Source organism: Megascapheus bottae, chromosome 24, assembly GCF_031878675.1.
Source record: "Megascapheus bottae isolate mThoBot1 chromosome 24, mThoBot2.hap1, whole genome shotgun sequence".
Taxonomy (NCBI): domain Eukaryota; kingdom Metazoa; phylum Chordata; class Mammalia; order Rodentia; family Geomyidae; genus Megascapheus; species Megascapheus bottae.
The window spans coordinates 20,899,494-20,922,944 of NC_143532.1; the positions used below are offsets into that span (position 1 = coordinate 20,899,494).

The window sequence follows — 23,451 nt, forward strand, 5'->3', positions numbered from 1 at the left end:
GGCTCAGACGCGCGTGGGACCAGAGCCCAGGCAGCGACGCGGAGCGAGGGGGGGAGGCCCCGGCCAGGACACAGTTCCACCACAGTCCCAGCCCGGGCGTCGCTCTGGGGCTTCTGCGCACGCGCGCGGGTTACCTAGACGCCTGGCGCAGCGGCCCCGCCCCTTGGCTCAAGCCTCACCCTCCTATGTGCCTGCCCCGCCCGACCCTTGACTGAGGTTAACTGGCTCCCTTGCAGGTGAGAGCTTTCCTTCAGGACAGTGATCCCCCTGGTGGACCTCCATATCCCTAACCCTGCAAGGACAAAACTCTTCCGTCAGCTTTCTCTGTTTGTCCTGCCAGACAAACCAGGAACTTCACTGCATGGTCCTGGCTCTGTATCAAGTGTGCCTAAATCTCATCTGACTGTGACTCAGTTTACCCAAATGAAGAGAAGCAGAACCCAGGTTATTCCACTCAGTGAATGGATTCGTGGAGGTTGGCTTTTGTTCATCTGTTCGATTTCTGTTTGCACTATTTTTTTTGTGCAAACCGATTTGCATTGGTTATTTGTAAGTTACAACTGAGAAAGCGAGCTAATAAAGACATTGGTGTCAGCAGGTACAGTCAGACTCACTAAAACTTTATAAACTGACAGTGGGGAGAAAGCTCCCCACAGGAAAACCTGCCCTGCTGCTACTACTAGAAAAGAAAAGAAAAAAAAATGTGGCTTCCTTGGCCAGGAGTTTGGCCTAGTGATAAGAGTGCTTGCCTAGTATGCAGGATCATTGGGGTTTGATTCCTCAGTACCACATACACAGAAAAAAAGCCGGAAGTGATGCTGTGGCTCAAATGGTGGAGCTAGCCTTGAGAAAGCCCAAGGACAGTGCTCCGGTCCTGAGTTCAAGCCCTGGGGCTGGCGAAAACAACAACAAATGTGGCTTCCAGTAGAGATGAGGAAGCTGACTCTGAAAAGGGAAACCGTGCAGGCAGTGAGGCTCCATTCCACCCTGAGGAAGCACGAGGTCCTACCTGGGTCTATGTGAGTAGGAACTGAGGGGTAGGGGGAAATGAGGGTTGTTCCAGGATCTGAAACCAGTTGCTGGGGTCCTGAAGGGGACCAGTCATCTCTAGTGCTCAGTCTGCTCCAAGCAGGCTGAAGCCAGGAGACTCTGCCTGGGCCTGGGACAGCTGTTCCAGAATCTTCCCATCCTGTCTTAACCTAAACCTACTTAACACTCTCGGAGCTTGTTGCCTCCTCTGAAAGTGGGAGCTTATGTCTACCAATGGGATCATAGTGATGATCAAATCAAGCAATTCATGAGTATTCTAGAAACAGTATGCCTGGGATCAGCTGGCTTTTTTCTCTTGGTATAATAGAGAATATCCCATAACAGTGTGTTACAGCCTCAGGAATCTTCACAACCTTCAGGATTGTTTCTACTGTGGCCATTTATTCAGACACCTGCCTTCCAGAGCTCTAGGTCCAGAACTAGTGGGCAAACCATAGTGGAGATGGGGCCCGGTAATCACCTGCAGCGAGTCAGGACCAACCTTTACTCCCTTCCTCACCAGCTCTACCTGAACCCTGAAGGAATGAATGGACCATCAGCCTACCAGGAGTGGCAGGAACCTCTGAATAAACCTAAGCTTTAATTTCTGAACAGGAGGGGACTGGGAGTGTGGCAGAAGTAAGCCCACACTCTTCTCCCCCGTGTGTCTTAGGGAGATTTTGGAGGAAGGTCATGCTGCCGCCAAGGAAGACTGAGGCTCCTTTGGTAGGCCAACCTTGTCCTTGACTCAGTTCTGTTACCTAACAGCTCTCTGACACTGGGCTAACCACAGGAAACCAGGACTCTAGGCCTACACTCTTCAACACTAAGATGCAACGAGCTAACCACTTTCCCCTGGCCCTCCTCCTCCAGTGGTACTAGATATTGAATTCAGGGTCTCCTATCTTTGCAAGGCAGGCTTACCACTTGAGCCAGACCTTTACTCTGTTTTGTATTTTTTTCCCCAATACTGGGGCTTGAACTCAGGACTGAGAGCCTTTGCTTGACTTCTATCCCAGTTTCAAGTCTCATGAACTTTTATATCCAGGTTGGTATCAAACCTCAATCTGCCTCTTAAGTAACTAGAATTACAGGTGTGGACCCCTATATCTTGGCTCCACAGCCACTTCTTTGGGTTAGAAGTAACTAATATGTATTTGAAGTATCTGGCACAGGGTAAGCGCTGCTAAGAAAGGTCTGACTGACTTGCACTGTTGTAGGGCCACAATTCGAATTGCTAGAATTGTTAATGGAAAAAAAAAAAACAACTCCAAGAAAGCAAACTTTGACTAGCCCCTGTAACTAAAGAAACACAACAGGATTGACTACTGCTGTGTCTAGCTCTTCCCTATTGATGGATGCAAGGGACTGACCGTCTCCAGCTGTTTATTTCAACATTATTGTATCCTACAGAGAGCAGAGATCCATCTTGTAATGTTTTCCTTCTGTCTGGGACTAGAAGGGCCCTAAAACAGATGTCAATCTCGGCCACTCAATTATTGTCTTTATTTACACTTGTTGCCATTTCCCATGGGGAACTGTGGAAGGGAGAGGCGGAGAGGGCTGCACACGGCCTGGGTTTCCTCCATCCAGTGGAAGAAGCAACGCTAGAGAATGAACAATGGAGCTGTCCCTACATGGGCTGAGATGCGCTGGGTGATGACTTCAGACAACCTGAGTCCTTCTGTCAGGGAAACACCATAAAGCAGAAAAATAAAAAAGATCAAAAGAAAAATAACGAAGTGCACACAAAGCAAACGGCTAATGTATGGAAGGTTCTAGGCAGCCAGTAAGTGAGAATCCAGGTGTCTGCCAGTGCCACCTGGCTGTACCTATATAGTCCACTGTCCCGTGCTATTGGGCTATTGGGCCACCAGTGCCCTCTTGAGACAGTCTCTGTTGGCTCTGAGAGCCACAGAAACTTGTGCAGAGAGGAGAGTCTGAAGTTGGGGGCAGCACCAGGGCAGCCAGAAGGCAGGGCTGCATTGTGAATCTGGAAACACCTCTTTGGGAGCAATGGGATAAAGAGAGAGGAGGGTGCTCCAGGGAAGGAGCACGGGGCGGGAGGAGTTACAATCAGCACCTTTCTTGGGCACAGGAAGGAGGAGCCACTCTCTGGAATCTTAAATTACCAGGTGAGGGTGGGAGGACTGGTTAACTATAGAGCTGAGGGCAGGCTGCCAGGCCCCTCCTTCCTTGTCTGACCCTGGTACTCTGGGCCTGGTTTGTCAGAGGGATGGGGCAAGGAAGGCTCCTGTGGAAGCCATGCCAGCTCAGCAGCCCAGCCAGTCTGACTTGATGCTTCCAAACTTCACGCTCTTCAGACTTTGGTTCTCCAACTTCAGATAATAAGCACCCTTGAAAAAGAAGCTGTGACCTGGGAACAGAGGAAGGAGAGAGCTGTGACCATCCCATCCTGACATCCTGGCACACAGGAAGTCCTGAGGAACCTGCATGTCTTCCTGGTTTAGGAAAGAAGCTAGAGGAATGAGAATCTATGAATCTGATCTCTTAGATCCTATTTACACTCGCCCCACTAAAACAAGGGGAACCACACAGCCTCCTGAGACTTAGTAAGAGTAAGTGAGGTAACAGATGCTGTTCGTGGGAAGAGTGGCAGTCCTCTACTTAGTAGAACCACTGAGCCCAGCACTTTTCATACACCAAAGGTAGGAAATCAGGAGGCTTCTAGCCCTATTCCACCCTAAAGATGGCTTATATTTTTATGTTTTGTTTTGTCTTTAACATGTAAACATCTGAAAATGTTACACCACCCTACAGAACTCTGGGCTTTTTTTTTTAACCATTTCTTTTTTGTGCCAGTCCTGGCACTTGAACTCAGGGCCTTGGTGCTGTCCCTAAACTTTTGTGCTCAAGGCTAGCACTGTACCACTTTGAACTATGACTCTAATTCTGTAGTTAATTAATAGTTAAGTGGAGATAACAGTCTCAGGGACTTTCCTGCCCTACCTGGTTTTGAACCATGATCCTCAGATCATGAACTTCCTCAGTAGCTAGGATTATAGGTGTGAGCCACCAGCACCCAGCTCTGGCTTCTTTAAAAAAAAATAACTGGAGTATACAGAAACATAGTCCCTGATTCTTATAGAACAGCAATCATCAGAAGCTGAGAAGCAAGGGCCCAGTTAGTGAATCTTGTACTCTGTCTCATCAAAAACCCCTTCATCTTCCTACCTGGCCCCTAAAGGCTTTGGATTCTGAATTTCTTCTGGCATATATGATCCTGTTGATTTTATTTAAAAACCTTATATGCAGTAGGTGCTCACCAGATGCTTGGTTGAAGGTTAATTCTTAACCTATCACCAGTATACGTTGCTTTTCTTGTCTTTGGCTTGCATGTTCAAACGTTTAGCCACTGGATTTTAGAGCTCTGTGCTTTTAGCAGATGGAGAGGTTCAAAAACATTGTTTGTGGAATCAAATTGAAATCTTTAAAAAACACAAGTTGACCTCATTTTCAGGGCCCTTAGAGAGCTCTCAGCAACCTCCTCAAGAATATGTTTTTCAAATCCTAAATTCCATTCTTTACAGATAATACCAGAGGTATAATACCAGAGGAGCCCAGAGCTGAGTGGAGAAGCTTTGCCACATGAGCAATGGAGTCTGACAAAGTTTGCTTTGTCTCAAACAGACGTCCTTCCGCTAATGGGAGGTGGTCCTAAGGCCTCCTGCAAACCCCAACAGGGCCTGGATCAAATCTCAGAACAAATCCAGGACACCAGGCCCTGTTCTTTGCCCTCTGGGGGCCTCTTCCCCTCCTCAGTTCTGGCCCCAGGCCCTGCAGCTGCAAGGGGCCTTTCTAGGTCTTACCGCCTTGGAGCCTGGCTGGGTGAGCAGGGACTAGAGTGTCTGGATGCCTTCCCAGCACTGGCTGAAAGGGCTGGTTTGTTTTCCCAGAGTGCAGCAGGGCCTTTCCTGCACAATGAGGGAGTGTGTGCAGGCCGGGGTGTGACTGCTAGAAAGCAGAGAGAGGTCTGGGTAGTTGGCTCACCGCTGCCTTGAAGGTCCACGACAGCATCCAGGTTATCAGGGATGGCATTCCAGGCATCTGCGATGAGCTTGGGAAAGCCAGGGTCCATCTTCTTCTTCACCTCGTTGTACCTAGAAAGGGAAGGGACTTGGTGTACCAGTTGGTTTTCCTCATCATGGAGGGCCCTGGGTGGATCTGGGAAAGTAAACCTAGCCAGTCAGGGAGGCCTGTAGCAGCAGTGGGAGGGCCTGGAGTCTGACCTAGGTCTGACTCCCAACACCCGCTCATACCAATTACATGATTTGGGATAGTTGTGTAAAATCAATCCTATGATTTCTGCCCATGTGTACATGCAAAGTGTCTGTTCCTGTGTCTGGTTCTTATTACTTGGGAAACATTAGATCCTTATCAACTTAGATCCCTGCCCGACCTGGCTTTAAACTGATCAGGCATCCAGGGACAGGGATCTGCCCCATGGTTTTTCTCTGTGTGCTTTGAACACACAGTGGCCTTTCCATCTGTTAGGTAGAGCTGACAGCCACAGCTGGAAGATGTCAATGGCTGAGAGAATGAGGTTACAATGCAGTGTGGCAGATAGGAGCCCAAGGCCTGTGAGTCAGAGGGTGGCCTACCCGCCACCCTCTTGCCTGCAGCTGTCAGGGCATGTTGGGAACCTGGGCGCTGCCTTCAAATCAAGTAAATACCTTAGCTGGCATGTTTTCCCTGGCTCGTGACACTACAACTGTTTTACTTCATGTTCGGGAGATGAAATCTGGGTCTTTGTACTTGCTAAGTAGTTTTCTAGCACTCGAGCCAAACTCCGGTTGTTCTGCTTTCAGGTTGTTTATCAGAAAAGGGCATCCTATTAATGTTTTCCCCAGGTTGGCCTTGAACCATGATTATCCTACTTCTACCTCCTGAGTAGCTGGGATACATACTACCATGCCCAGCTGAAAAACCCTACATCCTGTTGTCAGAATCCCTTTGCTTCTCCACGTAGCTTCAACCTATTCCCTACACTATAATCAGTTAATGAGCTCTCACAAGTACCTTTGGATCACTCAGAAAACAAGAGCGAATTCTCTAGACACATCCGGGAATGGCCAAACTTTTCTTTTGTGGTGCCTCCTAGCTGACAGGATTCTTCCTCAGGGTCAACCCTACCATCTCCACCATGGAGACCCTAACAGTAGCTTTCCCCCTAGGCATCCTTCTATAGGGATCTGCCACTTAATCCAGCATCCCTAACTCCTTCCTAACTTTAACCATATCAGAAGACTACTTGCAAAATCTCCTTTCTTACATTCAGGGTTAGCAAAATCATGTTTCCTGGCTGGAAACTCCATATCATCCCCATGTATCTCACCTCCACCAACCCCTCAGACAACATTATTCTGAATTATGATGGCATAAAGATATCAATTATGTTTTTCCCCATCCTCCCCAAGATAGGAAAGGACCACCCTCAATCAAGCCCACTGTAGAGGTAAGGAAACTGAGACTCAGAAAAGGGAGCCAAGGTACTCTACAGCATGGTAGAGTGACATGTTGGCCCCGAAGGGGACATGTTTTCGTCTCACACCTGTCTCCATCATCTCAAGCACCAATACTCTTAAGCTAGCACACTGATAACTCTGAAAGGCTTTATGAAGTTTCTCCTTTAAGCTTTAGGGAGTACAGTGTCTACCAGGTGTAAAATATAGAGCCACTGTGTTCTAGATTTTCTACATGTGTCCTGGCTGCCATGTCCTTGATCAGCAAAATGACCCTGATGGCAATACGGCCCTTACAAGAGAAATCCAGGTGACATGCTCAGCCTTGACATGCTCAGTCTTCGAGTGGGACAGGGCACAAACTATGAAGACAGTTACATTAGTGACTCAAATGTGAGAGACTCTGTCTCCCTCACTCCACTGGAAGCTCCACAAGGGCAGGGAAGGACCATGGTCCATCCACTGTCTCCCCAGCGCCCAGCTCAGCACCCCATGGAGGAGAAGTTAAATATAGTAGACCCAGAGGGACACATTTGTTCTTGTGTGTACACACATGGGTCTCATGTAAGGGACAGAGTGGCTGTCAAAGTCCTTTCTACACTGCAGGGGAGATACCAGGGCCTTTTGAACCTAACAGTGCCATTGTCATTGCCATGGTTCTGGCATCTGGAGTGTGGAGGGCCTTTCTCAGGACTGAGGCAAGCCCTAAGACAGTCTGAGCCCTGGTGGGTAGAAGGCTGGCTCTGTAGTTTCCTGGATGATAGTTTTCCTTTCCTGAAGCTTTCTTAGCAGCTTAGGCTGCTAAGTGGCTTAGCCATGTGTCTAGAATTCTACCTTGACACCAGCCAGCCAGGGACATAAGCAGCTTCCAAATCAGGGCAGTAGGGGGGAGGGATGGTGGCAAGAGGGGAGAAGAGAACACAGAGGCTTGCAGGAAGCAGGATTGTTGGGGAATACATACCATGGCCTCAGTGGTGCCCTCTAAGTGCCCGGATGGAGTGGCAGCCACAGAAGGAACATGGGAACATCAGAAGGGAAAGGATGGAAAGACATTCTTTTCCTCGACTGACTAAATGACTTTAGGTACAGTGACAGGGCACTGGAGAGAGGACAGGAGAAACAACCATCTTCTGCATTCTATGCCAACACACTTGTATTAAACAACTTATCTGTGTTAGTTGATTTCTTTGGGTCTCAGTTGCCTCATCTGGAATGTGTTTAGAGTCAGGATTGCATCTCTGGGGTTTGGCCTGCCTCTCCTCAGCACCTCTTCAATGATGGGCTCCTGTCCAAGGCCTCTCGCCTTTCCCTTCAGATGGTCTAGAACAGAGCTCTCTGCTTCCCCAGTGTCCTCTGCCCATCTGTGCCCATCGGCACTGAAGCTGATTGCTTTGAGCAGCCTCTTAGCCTATCTCAGTTTCATTCATGGGTTCTCCTCCAGTCCTCGCCTCCATTCCCTTCCATCTCCCAGATTCTACAGCACCAAGACAGTACAGTGAAGGGCAGCCTGCCCTCTGAGAGCCAGAACACCCAGGATCAAAGCCCAACCAGCCTTTACCTGACTGGGTGACTTGAAGCTAGTTTCTTAACATTCTATAGCCAAGTGTCCCCCTGTGGGAAGGAGAAACGTGACAACTGTCCACACAGGCAGCCACTCTGGGCTTTTCCCAGCCCCTCCCCTGTGAGTCACCTGTGAGGTTGGCTTCAGACATACCCAGAGCCAAGAGGAGGGAAAGAAGATTCTAACCAGAATTCTACCAGCACCAAAAGATTTCTCAGAAGAGAGATCAGAGCAGGGCACCTGCAGCCCATCACCCATGAAGCCTGACCCAGGAGGCACCAAGGTGTAGCGTGTGATGGCCCAGGCAGACAACTGTGCTGTTGTCTGGCCTTCTGGCCTCCCTTACCTCCAGAATTTGTCTCCAGCAAAAATATATGTCTTCTTATTCTTGCTCCAGTTAAAGGCAGCGTCCACTCGTTGGAGATCAGGGGGCAACCCCAGGCTGGTCAGAGGCTTGGGGTACCCTCGCTCCAGGGTGCTGGCAGAATAAACCCAGTACTCATTTCCTGGGTGGGGAAGAAGCATGGGAGGTGTTAGTGACTGTGCTGAAGTTCCCTAAACCAGCCTGTCTCTTCGGTAGTGGGATTGCAAGGATGGATCCCTAAAGGAGACACAGCGCCCACAGGTGGCGATGTGGCCACGCAGAGCCCAGCGAGAGCCAGCAGGACCCTCCCACACACCTGCGAAGAACACGGCCTTCTCCTCTTGAGGGGCCTCGTACACAGCGTCGATCTTTTCTGGGAGCTCAGACCAGAATGTGGCCACCAGCAGGGGGCCCATGGGCTTCTCACCAGGTGTCGTTGTCCCCGTCCGCCAAATAAACCTGGGGACAGGAAGGAGACCCAGGAAACCACATCTTGAGTCAATCTACAACTCAAACCACATGCGCCTCCCCTAAACCCACCCAGAAAGGTCCGAGCAATGTGAGAGGGGAGGTGAAATCAGGAGAGCTTGAAGAACGATGGAGAAAGGGCGGAGATCCCCTTTGCTCCTTATCTACACCTCCACCCTGAAGCCTTCCCTGATTGCCTCTGTCTCCACTGTATTATCTCTCCCCTACATCTCTCAAAATCATCAACCACACTCTGAATGGATGACTGGCAGGAGGGGCAACAGGTGACTGACAGATCAATGAGGAGCAATGGATAGCCGAGTAGGTGAGTGAATAGATGATGGGTAGATGAAAGTAGGGATGGATGGATGGATGGATGGATGGATGGATGGATCTTTTAATGAGATCCTTGACACTTTTGGCCACGAGGCATGGGACGAGGATACCAGCGCAAGTTTCAGTCCTTGGTGAAATGAGTGAGACCATTTTATTCGGTAGATGATTGATAATTCAGCCAGTCTCTATCCTTGCTACCCACAACTAGAACAATTTGGCCATTTCCAGCCAAAGTCATTCCAGGAGCAGTACAATATGAGACTGGCTAATTTCCCCTAATCCTTCCTTCCATCTTCTTTAGAACTGTCGTCTTTTGGGGGGCCGCAACATTGCAACTGCCCCTTCAGAGTAGATGTTGGACTTGGCCATGTGATCTGCTTTAGCTCCTGGAATGTTCTCAGACACATGAATGGAAGCTTTTAATTTGCTTGTGTGGTTTCATTTGGCCTCTTATGCTCTGTCACCTGCCATGAGTCTCCCCACCCCTGAAAGAAGGAGTCGCGGGCAGAGTATCCCATGTCCCCAACTGTAGCCAGAAGCCCGGATACCTAGTAGACCCACAGAATATGAAAAAGCCAAAGAAATGTTTTAGGATGTCACCCAAAGAGACCCACAGGACAACTGAGAACCCCAGTGAGGTCTTCAGGCCACTAGAAGAACAGAGAAGGGGCAGAGGACAAGAGCGAGAAGGACACGCAGTCGGCTCCTGAGCTCACCGATCTTTGAAGAAGAAGATCTCACCACGGATCTGAGAGATACCATCGAAGATAATGTCGTTTTGGCAGAGTTCCGGAGTGACGGGTCCCAGTGTGGGAGTCGGGCCAGTACCCACATCAATGTCCACGTCAGGAGAGGCCCCTGGGGAGGGGGAGACACCAGGCCTTAAGATTCTCCCCAGCTCCAAGGTTCTCCTAGAGCTGCCCACCTAACGTGTTATGCTCAGAAGGAAGAGCCTTCTGCCTTCACGAAAGCTCAGTAATGAGGATGCCTGGGCTCGGATGGGAGTGAGGAGAAAAACACAGTATTGTAATCCTCACCAGTGTGCCCTGGATCCAGCCTCTTTATCCCCAGCATTATCTCTCATTGCACAGATGAAGAAACTGGCTGAGAGATGCAGATAAAGATTCAATTCAATCCAAAGTTTTGGTTCTTCTACCCACAAGAACAATCAAGGGTCTCCTATCCGATCAGCTATGTAGTATGGCATCTTTTCCAGGGTTCATTCCCACATCCTGGAGGTAAAGATCGTCTCACTCCCTTGCAGAGGAGGCAGGATTTGAACCTGGTACCTCTCATTCTAGATTTCATATTCTATCTGTGTCCCTGGGTTTCCCCCACTTAGGTCTCAATGCCATTTGTTTTTGTGTATGTGTGCTAGTCCTAAGGCTTGAACTCAGGGACTGGGCAGACTCTTGAGCCTTTGTGCTCAAAGCTAGCAATCTATCACTTTGAACCACAGGGCCATTTTGGGATTTTTGATGGTCAATTAGAGATAAGTGCCTTTATTCTGAATGTTTTAAGTGTCATTAGGACTACTGTGTAAATGGCTTTCTTTATGAAGAAATGGACTGTCGGGTGCTGGTGGTCCATGCCAGCAATCCTAGCTACTCAAGAGACTGAGATCTGAGGATCCACAGATCAGAGCCAGCCTGAGCAGGACAGTCTGTGAGACTCTGATCTCCAATTAACCATCAGAAAACGGAAAGTGGTGCTGTAGCTCAAACAGGTAGAATGCTAGCCTTGAGCAAAAGAACTCAGAGATAGCACCCGGGCCCTGAGTTCAAGCCCCACAACCAACAAAAGACAAAACAAGCAAACAAAGAAAAAAAACAGAACAAATGGAATGACTTTTCATTCCAGTCTGTCTCACTGCAAGCATTAATAATAAATATAGCACTGGCTCTAGGAACTTGCTTTCACATTACATATTAAAATAAAAGAGGAGAGGGCCGGGAGTTTGGCCTAGTGGTAGAGTGCTTGCCTAGCATGCACGAAGACCGGGGTTCGATTCCTTGGTATCACATACATAGAAAAAGCCGGAAGTGGTGCTGAGGCTCAAGTGGTAGAGTGCTAGCCTTGAGAAAGTCCAAGGACAGTGCTCAAGCCCTGAGCTCAAGCCCAGGACTGGCAAAAAATAAATAAATAAATAAATAAAAGAGGAGAGTTTTCTCTCTTCTGTTTCGACAAGGTCGCCCCACTCCATGAAAAATCCTGCATTGTGATCAGCTCACTCTCCTGTACCCTAAACCCCACCTGGTTGCTTCAACCTGGGTGACCTTGAGTCAACAAGGTGACCTTCCTCAGGCCTGTTGCCTTGTCTAGACAATGGAGAGCGAAACCCAGGGACATCCCAGTGTCTCCTTGGAGAATGGCTCTGAGGCCCCAGCGTCCAGGTCCCCATTCTCCTGCCTCCTTCTTGTCTCTGGCAGTTCTGACAACAGTTTGTCCCCACTCCCTGGGCCACCTCCAGGCTCCTCTAAGCTGAGATTTACCTACCGTAGAGCTCCTGGATGCCCTTGATGTCATCGTGGGACAGGCGGAAGTTCTTGGTGTAGGTATAAATGGGTGCCATCAGAGCCCCCGGGTCTTGTGAGTGCTCCAGTCCCATGGCGTGGCCAAACTCATGGGCTGCCACCAGGAACAGGCTGTAGCCTAGAGGCCATCGCCAGAACAGGGTAGAAGGCAGGAGAGAAAGAGGACACAAGTCAGGAGGCAGCCCCAGCGAAGCACACCTGGGGATCCCTAATCCCTGGGGATTGGCCCGTGTGTTGCTTTTTCCTCATCCTGGGAATTCTGGGATGACTGGACTAGGCTTGTTACTAGTTAACAAGCAGAGTTAAGCTAAAGTCTCTCTCCCCTTCCAAGGCAGGAGATCATCTCTTAAAAAGGAGGACTAGAAAAATGACAATCCACTTCCTAAAACCCCACTTGTTAAAAATCCTGCTTCCTGCCTCTTTGAGCCTTACTGTAAATAGAGATGAAACTTGCTTCTCAGAGTCTCAAAAGAGGTAAGGGATGGGGACAGGCTGATCCTATGACTGCACCACTTTTGTCCCCTAGGGAAACTATTAAAAATCAGTCCCTACTTGGGATCAAACTCTACATCACACACCCTTCTATGGACTGAATTATGGTTTCCCACAACAGACAGGCGCTGGTGGTTCATGCCTATAATCAAAGCAACTCAGAAGGCTGATACCAAGAGGACTGCAGTTTGAGGCTGACTCAGTCAGAAAAGGTAGGTAGGCACCATCTCCAAAAGTAAGCAACAAAAAGGAGGCCTGGAAGAGGTATGGCTCAAGTGGTAGAGTGCTACCCAAGTAAGCTTGAGGACTTGAGTTCAAGCCCCAGTTTTTTTTAAAAAAAAGAAAGAAAGAAAAAAGATTCGAGTCCTAACCCCAGGTGCCTGGTAATGTGAACTTATTTGGACACAGGATCTTTGCAGATGCAATTCAGATGGAAATTAAATAAACTACATACTAGAGTGGGCCCTCAATACAAGATGACACAGAAATAAGACCCAGACAGGGAGGAGGACACGGGGCAGATTCAAATGATGCCACCTAGAGGGACAACACAGCCCTATCAACACCTGGATCTTAGACTTGCAATTTCCAGAAACAGGAAAGAGTCTCTTCTTGTTGTAAGCCATCAATTGGGCAGGCAGGGGAAACTAGTATTCATTCCAAACTAGGGTGGCGTCTACCACATTCATCTGATTGTGAGTAAAAAGAATTAAAATAGCACGTAGAAAGGCTGACCTCATTTTGACAGGCTCTGGACTTCACCTCACCTGACCACTGAGTGCCTGAGACTCTTTGAGCCCCAATGTCCTTGGGCTTTGCAGACAAATTGGTGCCCTCATGTGGCTTGGGACACTGGTACAGTAAGGTCCTGAGCTATCCTGGTCACTGCCTTACCCTGCCTAAGGCCTAGAGGGCAGAGGACAGGCCCATCAACTGTGTCCTTGGCATCCAGCACAGATGAGGACCCTGTTTTTCTGGCCAGAGGACAGAGTTGATGGGACAGGGTAGGGCGATTCCTTGCTCCTTCTCACCCACTGCCTGCAACTTGAGGGCATCTCTGTATCAGAACAGGATTTTTCTGAAGGGAAAATAAACTGGGCACAGAAATTGCAAGTTATTGTAGCAACAGCAGGCTAGAAAGAGCGCCTATAGGGCAAGGATGGAAACCAGGAGGTTGTGCCCATCTAGGATTTTGGAGGGCTGGGTGTATGGGTGTCTTTTGGAGCTGTAGCTTTGCCTGTGTGGGCAGAATCAAAGCAGGGACCCTGTGCTCCCTGAGGCTGTGCAGGTCTGGGGGCACTCTGTCCCTACCAGCGTGTATGTGGTAGTGTGCGTGGGGAGGGGGGAGTGTACGAGCTGGAGGTGGGAGGAGACTCAGAGCTTCCAATCCAGGTGTGAGGCTTATCCCTCCCTTCTATCCAAATGCCAGGTGTCATACCTTGGTCTGGGCAGAAACCCCATTTCCGGTCGTCATCGTAGTTAGAAGAGGTTGCACACCACAACTTCCCATCGTTGCGGCCGGCACTGGTGCAGCTCTCGTGTTTGTTGCCCAGGAAGGTGAAAGGGAAGACGCAAGGGGCACCTTCCGAATTCCCACCCACGGTGGACATAGCTGTAGGAGTAAGAAGCAGTACAGGGGCCGCTGTCACCATCCATCAGGACACAATGACGATGGGGACATTAACAAAACCACACTTGCTGGCATGAACAAAGCACTTCTCACACACACACACACACACACACACACACACACACACACACACACACACACACGCACACACACACACACACACGAGTAACCCTGCATGCACCATCCAGACCACCTACTCCCACTGTGTGTCATGGATGGGGAAACTGAGGCTTAGAGAGATTATGAAATCCAAAAGCTGAGGCCAAGAACCAGTGTTGTGTGGCTGGGAGGAGAAGCCAGGAACCAGACACCCGGCGGGTGGGAGGAAGGGTTGGGGCCCTGGTCCTGGGACCATCAGGACAAGTGATGGGCAGGGGGCATCTGTCAGGCATTAGGATAGAGGGCTCTGTGGAAGCAGGGGAGGTAGCACCACCTACCGGTCTCAGGGCAGAAGCCATACTTGTTGTCGCGGTCATAGTCCTCGGTGGTGCCACACCAGCGGTAGCCATCCGTGCGGCCTTCCGTGGTGCAGCTGTTGTAGGAAGTACCCTGGAAGCGGAAGGGGAACTTGCAGGGCTGTCCCTCCGCATTGCCACCCATGGTGAACAGAGCTGGAAGGAGAAGAGAGGGAAGATGGCGCTAAGTGAGGGCTGGCTGGCCACCCCTCCACCGGCTCACACTGATCAACTCAGAATATCAGAACAGGCTCCACAGGTTGGTAAGGGCTGCTCCTCTGAGCTCCTGGAGCACTCCTGCCTCCCAGGCCACCCCAGCCTCCCCTGGGATCCTGGGGAGACCACCCTAAAATCGCACACAGCAGGGACCTCTGAACCCCTGCCTCAAGCCCCAGTCACTGTCTACTCTGCCTGCTCATTCCTCACACCAATGGAATTGATCAATACAGAATCATGAGAAGACCTGCAAAGTTTCCCTCATGATGCTCAGGGAAACTAAGGCTCAGAAAGCTGCTTCCAGAATGCTTGTTGTCAGATAAATGAGGGAGGGAGTGAAGGTTATAGCTGAAAACTACAAATTAGATTTTTCCTCTCCTTTCCTCCCTCCCTCCCTCCCTCCCTGTCTTTGTCTCTGTTTCTCTCTCTTTCTCTCTCTCTCTCTCTCTCTCTCTCTCTCTCTCTCTCTCTCTCTCTCTCTCTCTCTCTCTCTCTCACACACACACACACACACACACACACACACCACACTCAATCCCAGGCTCACTTCAGAACACCCTCCTTAGGTCCCTGAAAGATGAGAGGAGGGAAGAAGAGAAGGGAGGGGCAGGAGGTGTCTCTGAGAAACCTTTCAAATATATACCCCAGGACCCCTTGACCTGCACAGACCAGAGGTCAGGACTAGAGAGAGTTAGGGGAAGAAGGGAGACAGAATCTAGCCCGTCTGTCTTGGGTTTCCTTCGCCCCGCCATTCCCCTGTCCCCTCACCCACCCCAAATACAAAATGGTTCATCTTGGAATTGCCAACTAGCAAAACCACAAGTGCGTAACAAGGACCATCTGTGCAGGACGGCGCCAGAGGTGACCTCACCAGCCCCGTTAACTCCACCACGGCCAGCATGGAGCCCAGGCCCCATCCTCTCACAGGGTACGAGGCCCCTCTTCTCACTGCTCTGTACTCTTTGTTCTGCAATGCCAGGAGCCATAGGGCCAAGAACGAGGCAAAACTGAATCCAGAGACCCTGGTGACTTCCAAGTGGGGCAAGTAAAGGCATGAATTTCAACTCAGGTCATACTCCATCCCTGGCCTCCCACCAGCTGCCACCCAGGAAGCTGCTCCTCTGGGACCCACTCCTGGATCCCCTTCTTCCGAGGAAGGGGAGGGAAAGACATGATTGAGCAGTCTGGGGGGCTGAGTCATGAGCTCAAACAATCGTGCACCGTATACAGTGTGAGTGAACTTATACCTGGCCAATGGCCAACGCAGGGAAACAAACCTCTTGAACTTACAAAATGCAACTATTTCCACACCTCCTCTCAGTGCACACTGTTCCCATCACAGGGGCTGACTTCTGGAAGGGTTCTGGTCTCTAACTCCCTACTGGGAAATGTACAATGCAGGAAACACTTTCATCTAAGATATCTGACTTACGGATGGTCAATAGCTGGGAATCTTACTCAATCCCAGGTTCAGCTTCCATAAGAAAAAGCATAAACAGGGTTAGGAATGAAGCTCAGTGTAGCCTTGCCTGCCTAGAGCCTTGGGCTCATCCCAGCACCAAACCCAAGAGTAAACAGGAAGATATTAGTAAGCTTTTGTTTCTTTCCTTGGTGCCCCATGTTGCAATAAATTTAAAAAAAAAAAAAGATGGACAGTCTACAAAGACTGAAGGGTCTTTAGGAGGTGGGGTAGTAGGCAGTAAGTTTATTTTTTTAACATTTTTCTCCCATTCTCAAATTCCTCTGGGCTTTTGACTTCTAGATAATAATCAGATATGAGGACTTAATCATGTATGACTATAAATTGTGCCAGGGACCTATTTTTTTAAAAAAGGTTTTTAACCATTTCTTACACTGGATGGTAGGAATCTCTGGGAAAAGTGAAGTTTCAAACATTGAGAAACATGTAAATACTGAGTGGAGTCTGTTACCTCTATTGTAAGCAGAAGGACACACACCTAAGCTAGATTGCCTGGAGCACAAAAGACAGAGCCGTGAGAGACCAGTGGCCTTGCTCCTGAGGCCACACTCACACACATACATGTGTACGCTTGCACACCCTGATGGTGTTGCCATCAGAATCAATGCAAGAGCAATGAGCTAATGTACCCAAGGCTGGAGTTTCCCAGCCAGATGGGGTACCAGTTTTGTCTGAGTCCTACCGCCCTCTGCCACTGGCTTTCCATCCATCCCTAGACTTCTCTTCCTGGCCCTTGAACTCTCCATCTTGACTGGAGAATACAAATGCCACTGGGCATTGTCATAATTCTCAGTTCATCTCATGAATGTTAGGAAAAAAATCATCAGCACATCATGCACCAATATTACGCAAAAAAGAGCCAGTCCTTTGAGTAAACAGAAAGGAAGTGACCTTTAAGTCAGTAACAGTTCACATACACAATGGTGGTGCTGTAAGATTCTATCTCTGGAGTGACACTGTGACCATCTTATTTGTATGACACAAAAGTGATGAAACTGCCCAGCTGCACATTCCCAGGATGTGTTCTGTCACCACGTGATGTGTGGCTAGCACAGTAGCTAAGGGTTGTATCAGGATGCTGGGACCTGCCTGGGCCCTAGACGATGCTGGCCTGTGGAAGATGTGGTAGGAGCCCAAGGAAGCTTGGGGACCAGAGTAGAAAATGGAGGTTGGGGCCATGCTTACCTTCGTGGGGACAGAAGCCGTACTTGCCATCCTTGTCGAAGTTGTAGGTAGTGGAGCACCAGAGGAAGCCATCTTTGCGGCCCGTGTCAGTGCAGCTGTTGTATTCCTTACCATTGAACAGGAAGGGGAACTTACAGTACTCGCCATCTGCATTTCCATACTTCACACGGACCACTGTGGAGCACACGGGGGGTGGGGGGGTGGGCTCTGACTTCCCCAGGCCTGTCTCCAGGGACCAGGAAGCTGTTCTACCCTGGGGAGTCACTATCCATCCTCTCCCATCACCCTGGTCCCATAGAGGAGGTGAAAGGGCTCAAGACTGCCAGGAAGGGGAATCAAGGCCCATGGGGCTGCGGGAACAGGAAGGCAAGTGCAGGCCCGGAGAAGCTGGGCGCATGTTGAGGATACCCTCTTACCTTGTCCTTCCCCCAGGGTCCACAGTTCATCATCATCGAAGTGAGAGTCTCCCCCAACACCAGTGCCTGGGGCGAAGGCATGAGCCAGAAGCCCGTCCTTTCCATCGAAGGGATATCCGTCTCCGTGCTCTGAAACCACACAGGAGCTCAGCTTCTGTCCATAGCGGGTACTCCCAGAGCCCCACCTACACCCAATCCCTGACCCCCTTCCTGTCTCATGGGAGTTGTCCAGGATGGGGAAGGCAAGGAGTCCATGGAGATTTTTTCGGATTGATCATTGAGATCCTCTGGCTTACCTTGCTCCCCAAAGTTCACCTGCCCTCTCTGTGTGACCCCCTACCTCTGCTGTCTACACTGCTACTCATATTTCTACTCACCTTATGCCAGCATCCTCCATATCTCTAAGGTCTACGACACCTAACCTCTTGTCAATACTGCAATCAACCCCCACCATGCTAATCCTTAAGGCTACTGTGCTATGAGGTCTGTTCCACCTACCCTCTTGTCTACACTGCTTCCTGGGCCTCCGCTCTCCACTGATTGCTATATTATACCTCCTACCTCTGTGTCTGTGCGCCTGCCAGCATTCAGGCTGGACATGTGCCCATCACTATCACGTCTATACTGCTTCAGTGTGTCTGACCTGCTGACCGTTATGTCACAACTCCTCAGGGTCTATCCATTAGCCGGCTTTCTGTGATGACATAAATACTCTTTGTATGTCTATTAAGCAATTGGAAAGCAGCCAATATGACTGTGAAATTGAATTATGTGTGTGTTTGTATGTACGCATGTATGATGCCAGTACTGGAGCTTGAACTCAAGGTATGGCATTCTTGGCTATTTTTTTTCAAGGCTGGAACTCTACCACCTAGGCCACACCCCCCACTTTGGGGTTTCTGCTGGTTAATCGAAGATGAGTCTGATGGACATTTCTACCTTGGCTGGCTTTGACCTTTGATCCTCAGATCTCAGCCTCCAAAGTATCGAGGATTATAGGCGTTGAGAATTACAGCTTAGAAACAGGATTTGAATTTAAACAGTCATGCGCACTTAGTGGCCCCCGTTTGGATGCATAGTAGGGTTCTCATTTTAAGTCTGTACTTCCTTCAGGTCACACCATGGCCCTCACATCTAATCTCTCCACTGTCTGCACTAGAACCTGCTGCCCCTGTCTAAGCCACCAACAGTGTCTGCCCTCACCACACTAGACACATCGCTTTAACGTCCAGACAGTGCCTCGTCCCGACCAGTCCCTCTTCTGCCTACCCCAGCGACCGAAGTTGATCATGATGTCAGCCTCTCCATCGTGGATGCGAGTAAACCGTAGTGGGGTAACATCACTCCAGACCTGGAATGCCCGAGCGAAGGCATCATCTACTGTCTCTGGGTCAAGGTCAGGTGTGTAGCCAATGATCCTAGAGAAGACAAAAATGCATGTGAGCATACATGCATAAGTGTGTTTGAACAATATGCAACTCTGTATGTGTAATGCAAGCAACTGTGTGTGTGTGAAGAGTATGCATGAATATATATATATATATATGTATACATATGCACATGCATGGGTGGGTGCAGATGAGCACATGATTGCGCAGGTATGTGTGTGTTTGTTGAGCAGAGCCCATTGAGAACAGCTCTCCAGGATGCCTTGAACTTCCATGGAATCCTAGACCAGCCAATATTCTCAATTCTCACTTCAGTCTGATATGGGGAGAAAGGGGAGGGATTGTGACAGAGGACTAAGCAGTGTGTCATGGGACAGGGCAGAGACTTTACCCTTGGAATCCAGTATCAGTTATACAGAGCAGAGCACTTTGCCCAATTATAATTATTACAACTCTATAATATAAACAACCAATTACTAACTAATCGAGCTTCTTCTGTGTGTCCCAATAACCCATCTGAAACATAGTGAACATTTATTCTGCTTTTGTTATGCTGATCACTATGGAAGACCTTTATTTCTATTTAAACATCCCACAAGGAAGAAATTTTTAGACCCAACTTGTGGATTGGAAAGCCAATGCTCAGAGCACTGACAAATAAGAATCTCAATGCTCTGCGCGTTGGAAGATGATACTCAAGTCCAGCTCTGTCTACCTCCATTACCAAACTCCTACAGATGTCCAGTTTTCCTGGGCCACTTGAGTGGGCCAAGGGCCAGGTAACTCGTATCTCCCCCCAATCCAGCCAGGCCCCAGCACCTGTATGTGAGTTGGTTCTTGTCCCACTTGGGCTTGCGGGGAAAGAAGTTGTAGTTGGCTACATCCGGGTTACCACAGCGAGGCTTCCGCATGGTCTCGATAGTGTTCTGATCAAGTTCACCTGTCTGGGTCAGCCCGAAGAACTTCTGCATCTTCTTGAGGGTATCCTTCAGTACGAACAGATTACAGCTCTCCTTGGGACAGCCGTAGTATGTGTTCAGGTATTGCTGGAAGGAGCAAACGTACACTAAGGAATCACGATGGAAGGACACAGCATTGACTAAGGTTGGTTGCCACATCCTGGCCCTAATCCACACAGGACAGAATGGATCTAGGAGGGGGCTTAGGCTCCCAAATCAGGTCTGTCCTCCACTAGCTAAGAGACATAGCTACCCTGTCAGTACATATTAACTCACTTATTACTCATTCATGTAAGAATTATTACTGCCCTGGAGCTGGGAGTGTGGCCTAGTGGTAGAGTACCTGCCTAGCATGCATGAAGCCCTGAGTTCAATTCCTTGGTACCACATACACAGAAAAAAACAGAAGTGGTACTGTGGCTCAAGTAGTAGAGTGCTAGCCTTATTCTAAGGACGGTGCCAAGGTCCTGAGTTCAAGCCCAGGACTGGCGAAAAAAATAGATAGGTAGGTAGGTAGGTAGCTGTATACATATACACATATATACATATATCTGCCCTACCAAGGAAAAAACTGAAGCCCAAAGCACAGATAGGTTGAGAAATGTAGCTGAGACCACAGCACTTACACATGGCAGATCTAGATAAGATACCAGAACTATGGCTTTAGACCCCATGCTAGTACCATAGGACTCCAGCATCCTTCCCTTTACCACCATGGCTTCATTTAGTGGCCCAACAGCTGATAAGGTTAGCATGACTTATTTGCTTCTTTCAAGGGTTGTTTAATTGGACTCTGACAGCACACCTCGGTTCAAATCCTGGCTCTACCATTTCTTTTGTTTGTTTGTTTGTTTATTTTAGTTGTGGCTTTGCCAGTCCCGGGGCTTAAATTCTAGGGTCTGGTCTGCTCCTCCAAGGGCCCTGTCCAAAATGAGGCCAAAACCAAATACATCCCAGTAGGTAGGTAATCAACCAATCAACTTGATATATTTGTTATAACATGTATTGTTTCGTGCTTTCCATGTAGATAGATTCGAATCCCAATGCAGGGAACTGGAGGGATCCCAAAGAAACACGGTGTCAAATAAGAGAAAAGAGCTGTGCTGGAATGCTGAGAGGAGCCAGCTCATATGACTGAAGCTCTAGACTTGGGGGTAGTCAGAAAAGGCCGAAAAGTGGATATAAAATAGTGGCCAAAAAGTGGACACAAAATATAGTGACAATAGCTAACGTTTATTACCGAATGCCAGGCACCCTTCCAAGTGTCCAAGATTATTGTCTTTTAACCCTCAGATAGGGACCATTATTATCCGTTATTTATCATTACAATTACCATTACCCATTATTCATTCGCAGGAGAAAGTAAAGCATTTGTTCAAGGTTGTCAGGCTGGAAAGACTGGTGCCCTTCCTCTGGGTTTTGAGGCCAAATAATCAAAATGTGAAGCTCCTCTCCTGCCCCTTACACCCCTAAGGCAAGGTCTGTGAGCAACATGGATTTCCTCAATCTGAAGGGGGGGTGGGGTGTACTCAGGTGGCAAACATTCCACTCCCCCTGTCATACCCCCCCACCCCCATTACTATGACAGATCCTTGTAAAAAGAACTCTCAGAATGATCCAGAGATCTCCTACTCCATCTACCTGAGGAGGACATAAGCTGGGGAGTAAGGGTTTCTTGGTGAAGGAGTCCCTGTAGAACCCCAAAGTTCTGTTCTGGGCAGGCTGGAGAGGATGCTGGCTGGAGGGAACTGGATTTCTAATGTGGCTGAAGCCATGAAGAACTGGTGGCCTAGGATCCGGCAGCACAGTCTTTGAAGGTACTGCCTTACAGCAGCCTCTCAGCCTGGCTTATGCAACACTGCAGGCCAGGCCAGGCCAGGGTTTCCCCCAGAGTCAGGCTTGCACGCTGCGGCCTCCTTCTCAAAACAACACTTGAGCCGCAGCCCTGGAGCCTGGCCCAGGAGGGAGGAGGGCTCTCTGGCCGCTGGCCGACCCCAGACCGGCTCAGTCCGCCCCTGCCCCACGCGCCAGGACCTTCCTGATTCTGCCCAGGCCTCTCCCTCCCCTGGCCCACTGGGCCAGGTCTCTCTTCTGTCCTCAGACCCTACTAGAGAGTTCGAGGAAACTTTCCCGGGCTCACCCCTTGACCTCCTGACCAGCTTGTACATTACAGCAGTTGAAAAAGATGCGCTTTCTGCGTCGCCCTCCTTGGCTCGGGTTCCTGGTCACCTCCAGATGCTTACCTAGGGTCCATCTCCAGATGGGTGCCAGAGGTTCCCAGAGGTTTGCCAAGCTTTTCTTTGGATAAGTTTATGCAAGTGGTGGGGGCTTCCCTATTTTCAAGAGACTCTTCTAAGTTCTTTGCCTAAAGGCCTGCGGGGTTTGCTTGCTCCGGAATCGGATGCCAGCTCTCCAGGCGTCTCGAAGGTCGTTCACCAGGCCCGCCCTTCACCAAAGCCCCCAGACCCTGCGCGGAGTCCTCACTATTTACCAAATATGCCTTTCCTTTGGCCCAAGCACCCCGTGGCTCTGTGGGTCTCCAGAAGTTTGCCAAGTCGTTTATCCAAGTCGTTCGCTACTTGCCACGACCCCCCGGCCCTCCACTTACAAAAGAGATCCCCCCTCGGCCTGCAAGGCCCCCCGAATTGTAGAGGAATTTCTTTCCCCAAACCGCATACCCACCACAGGGACCTCCAAACTTTTGTCTAAACTTGGTGCTCCGAAGCCGCAAAGCAACTCACCACGGCCAGCTCTTTGTCCGTTTTGGGGGCGACATCGCCGGGAAACTTGATGATGGGAGAAGGCGCAGTGGCTGCACGGCCCAACAGGCACCCCAAAACGCAGAGGGCGCGCAGAGCGCGCGCAAGGGTTCCCCGAGCCGCCGGCGCCTCCATCGCCGCGCTGCGGGGCTGTGCGTCAATCCCAGGGGAGATCGCGGACCCGGGGGTCTCCGGCTCGGATCCGGGAGTCGCGGTGGCCTTCTCTGCCTTCCCGGAACTCGGCGCCCACCTCCTCCCAAGGATCCTGCTGGCTGGGTGGCCGGGGCTTCGGCGGGGCTCAGCGGCTCATGGTGGGCTCCGGCGCTCCGGTCGCTCCCCGGCAGGTCCCGGCGATCCCTTTGTATATTTAAAGCCCCAGAGGCGCAGCCTCCAACCGCCGCCGCAGGAAGTCTGCGGGCAGCGGAAACAAGGGCGGGGGGAGCCGCCAGATGTGGCCGGCTGGGCCTGAGGGCGCCGACGGCTCCGCCCTCCCCACGCGCCCCCCTCCGCCCCTGCCCCCGCCTCGGGCCCTCCCTCTCCTTTCTGCTCCGATTTCTGTCTCCACCTTCTTTCCCCCACCTCCAGCTACCCCAGGCTTCCAGCACCGCCACTGGTGTGGCCTTGCGCCCCCCCCCCGCCCCCTCCACGCACAGTCCAGACACCCTGTGGGCCAGCATCTACTGCTCAAGCCCCCGG

At 50.1% G+C, this 23,451-nt stretch overlaps 1 protein-coding gene across 1 annotated transcript; it reads right to left on the reverse strand.

The window, feature by feature from the left end:
- Positions 1-2,516: 2,516 nt before the first annotated feature.
- Mmp2 (matrix metallopeptidase 2) lies at positions 2,517-23,181 on the reverse strand. Its single transcript, XM_090357632.1, has 13 exons — positions 22,738-23,181; positions 19,857-20,083; positions 18,919-19,067; positions 17,650-17,778; positions 17,234-17,407; positions 14,335-14,508; positions 13,706-13,879; positions 11,738-11,893; positions 9,958-10,099; positions 8,754-8,896; positions 8,420-8,579; positions 5,041-5,150; positions 2,517-3,406 (listed from the first exon to the last, which is right to left on the reverse strand). Exons 1-13 carry the CDS (start codon positions 22,888-22,890, stop codon positions 3,303-3,305), a joined length of 1,995 nt encoding a protein of 664 aa, XP_090213758.1. The 5' UTR covers positions 22,891-23,181; the 3' UTR covers positions 2,517-3,302.
- Positions 23,182-23,451: the final 270 nt, after the last annotated feature.

Excerpts from the sequence above, each read along its gene's own strand:
- Mmp2 (XM_090357632.1), bottom strand. The coding sequence starts at position 22,890 with ATGGAGGCGCCGGCGGCTCGGGGAACCCTTGCGCGCGCTCTGCGCGCC. Across the intron at positions 17,779-18,918 it reads GATCAACTTCGGTCGCTGGG|AGCACGGAGACGGATATCCC; the intron begins GTAGGCAGAAGA and ends GTGTGGTTTCAG. Across the intron at positions 8,580-8,753 it reads GAAGGCCGTGTTCTTCGCAG|GAAATGAGTACTGGGTTTAT; the intron begins GTGTGTGGGAGG and ends TTCCCCACCCAG.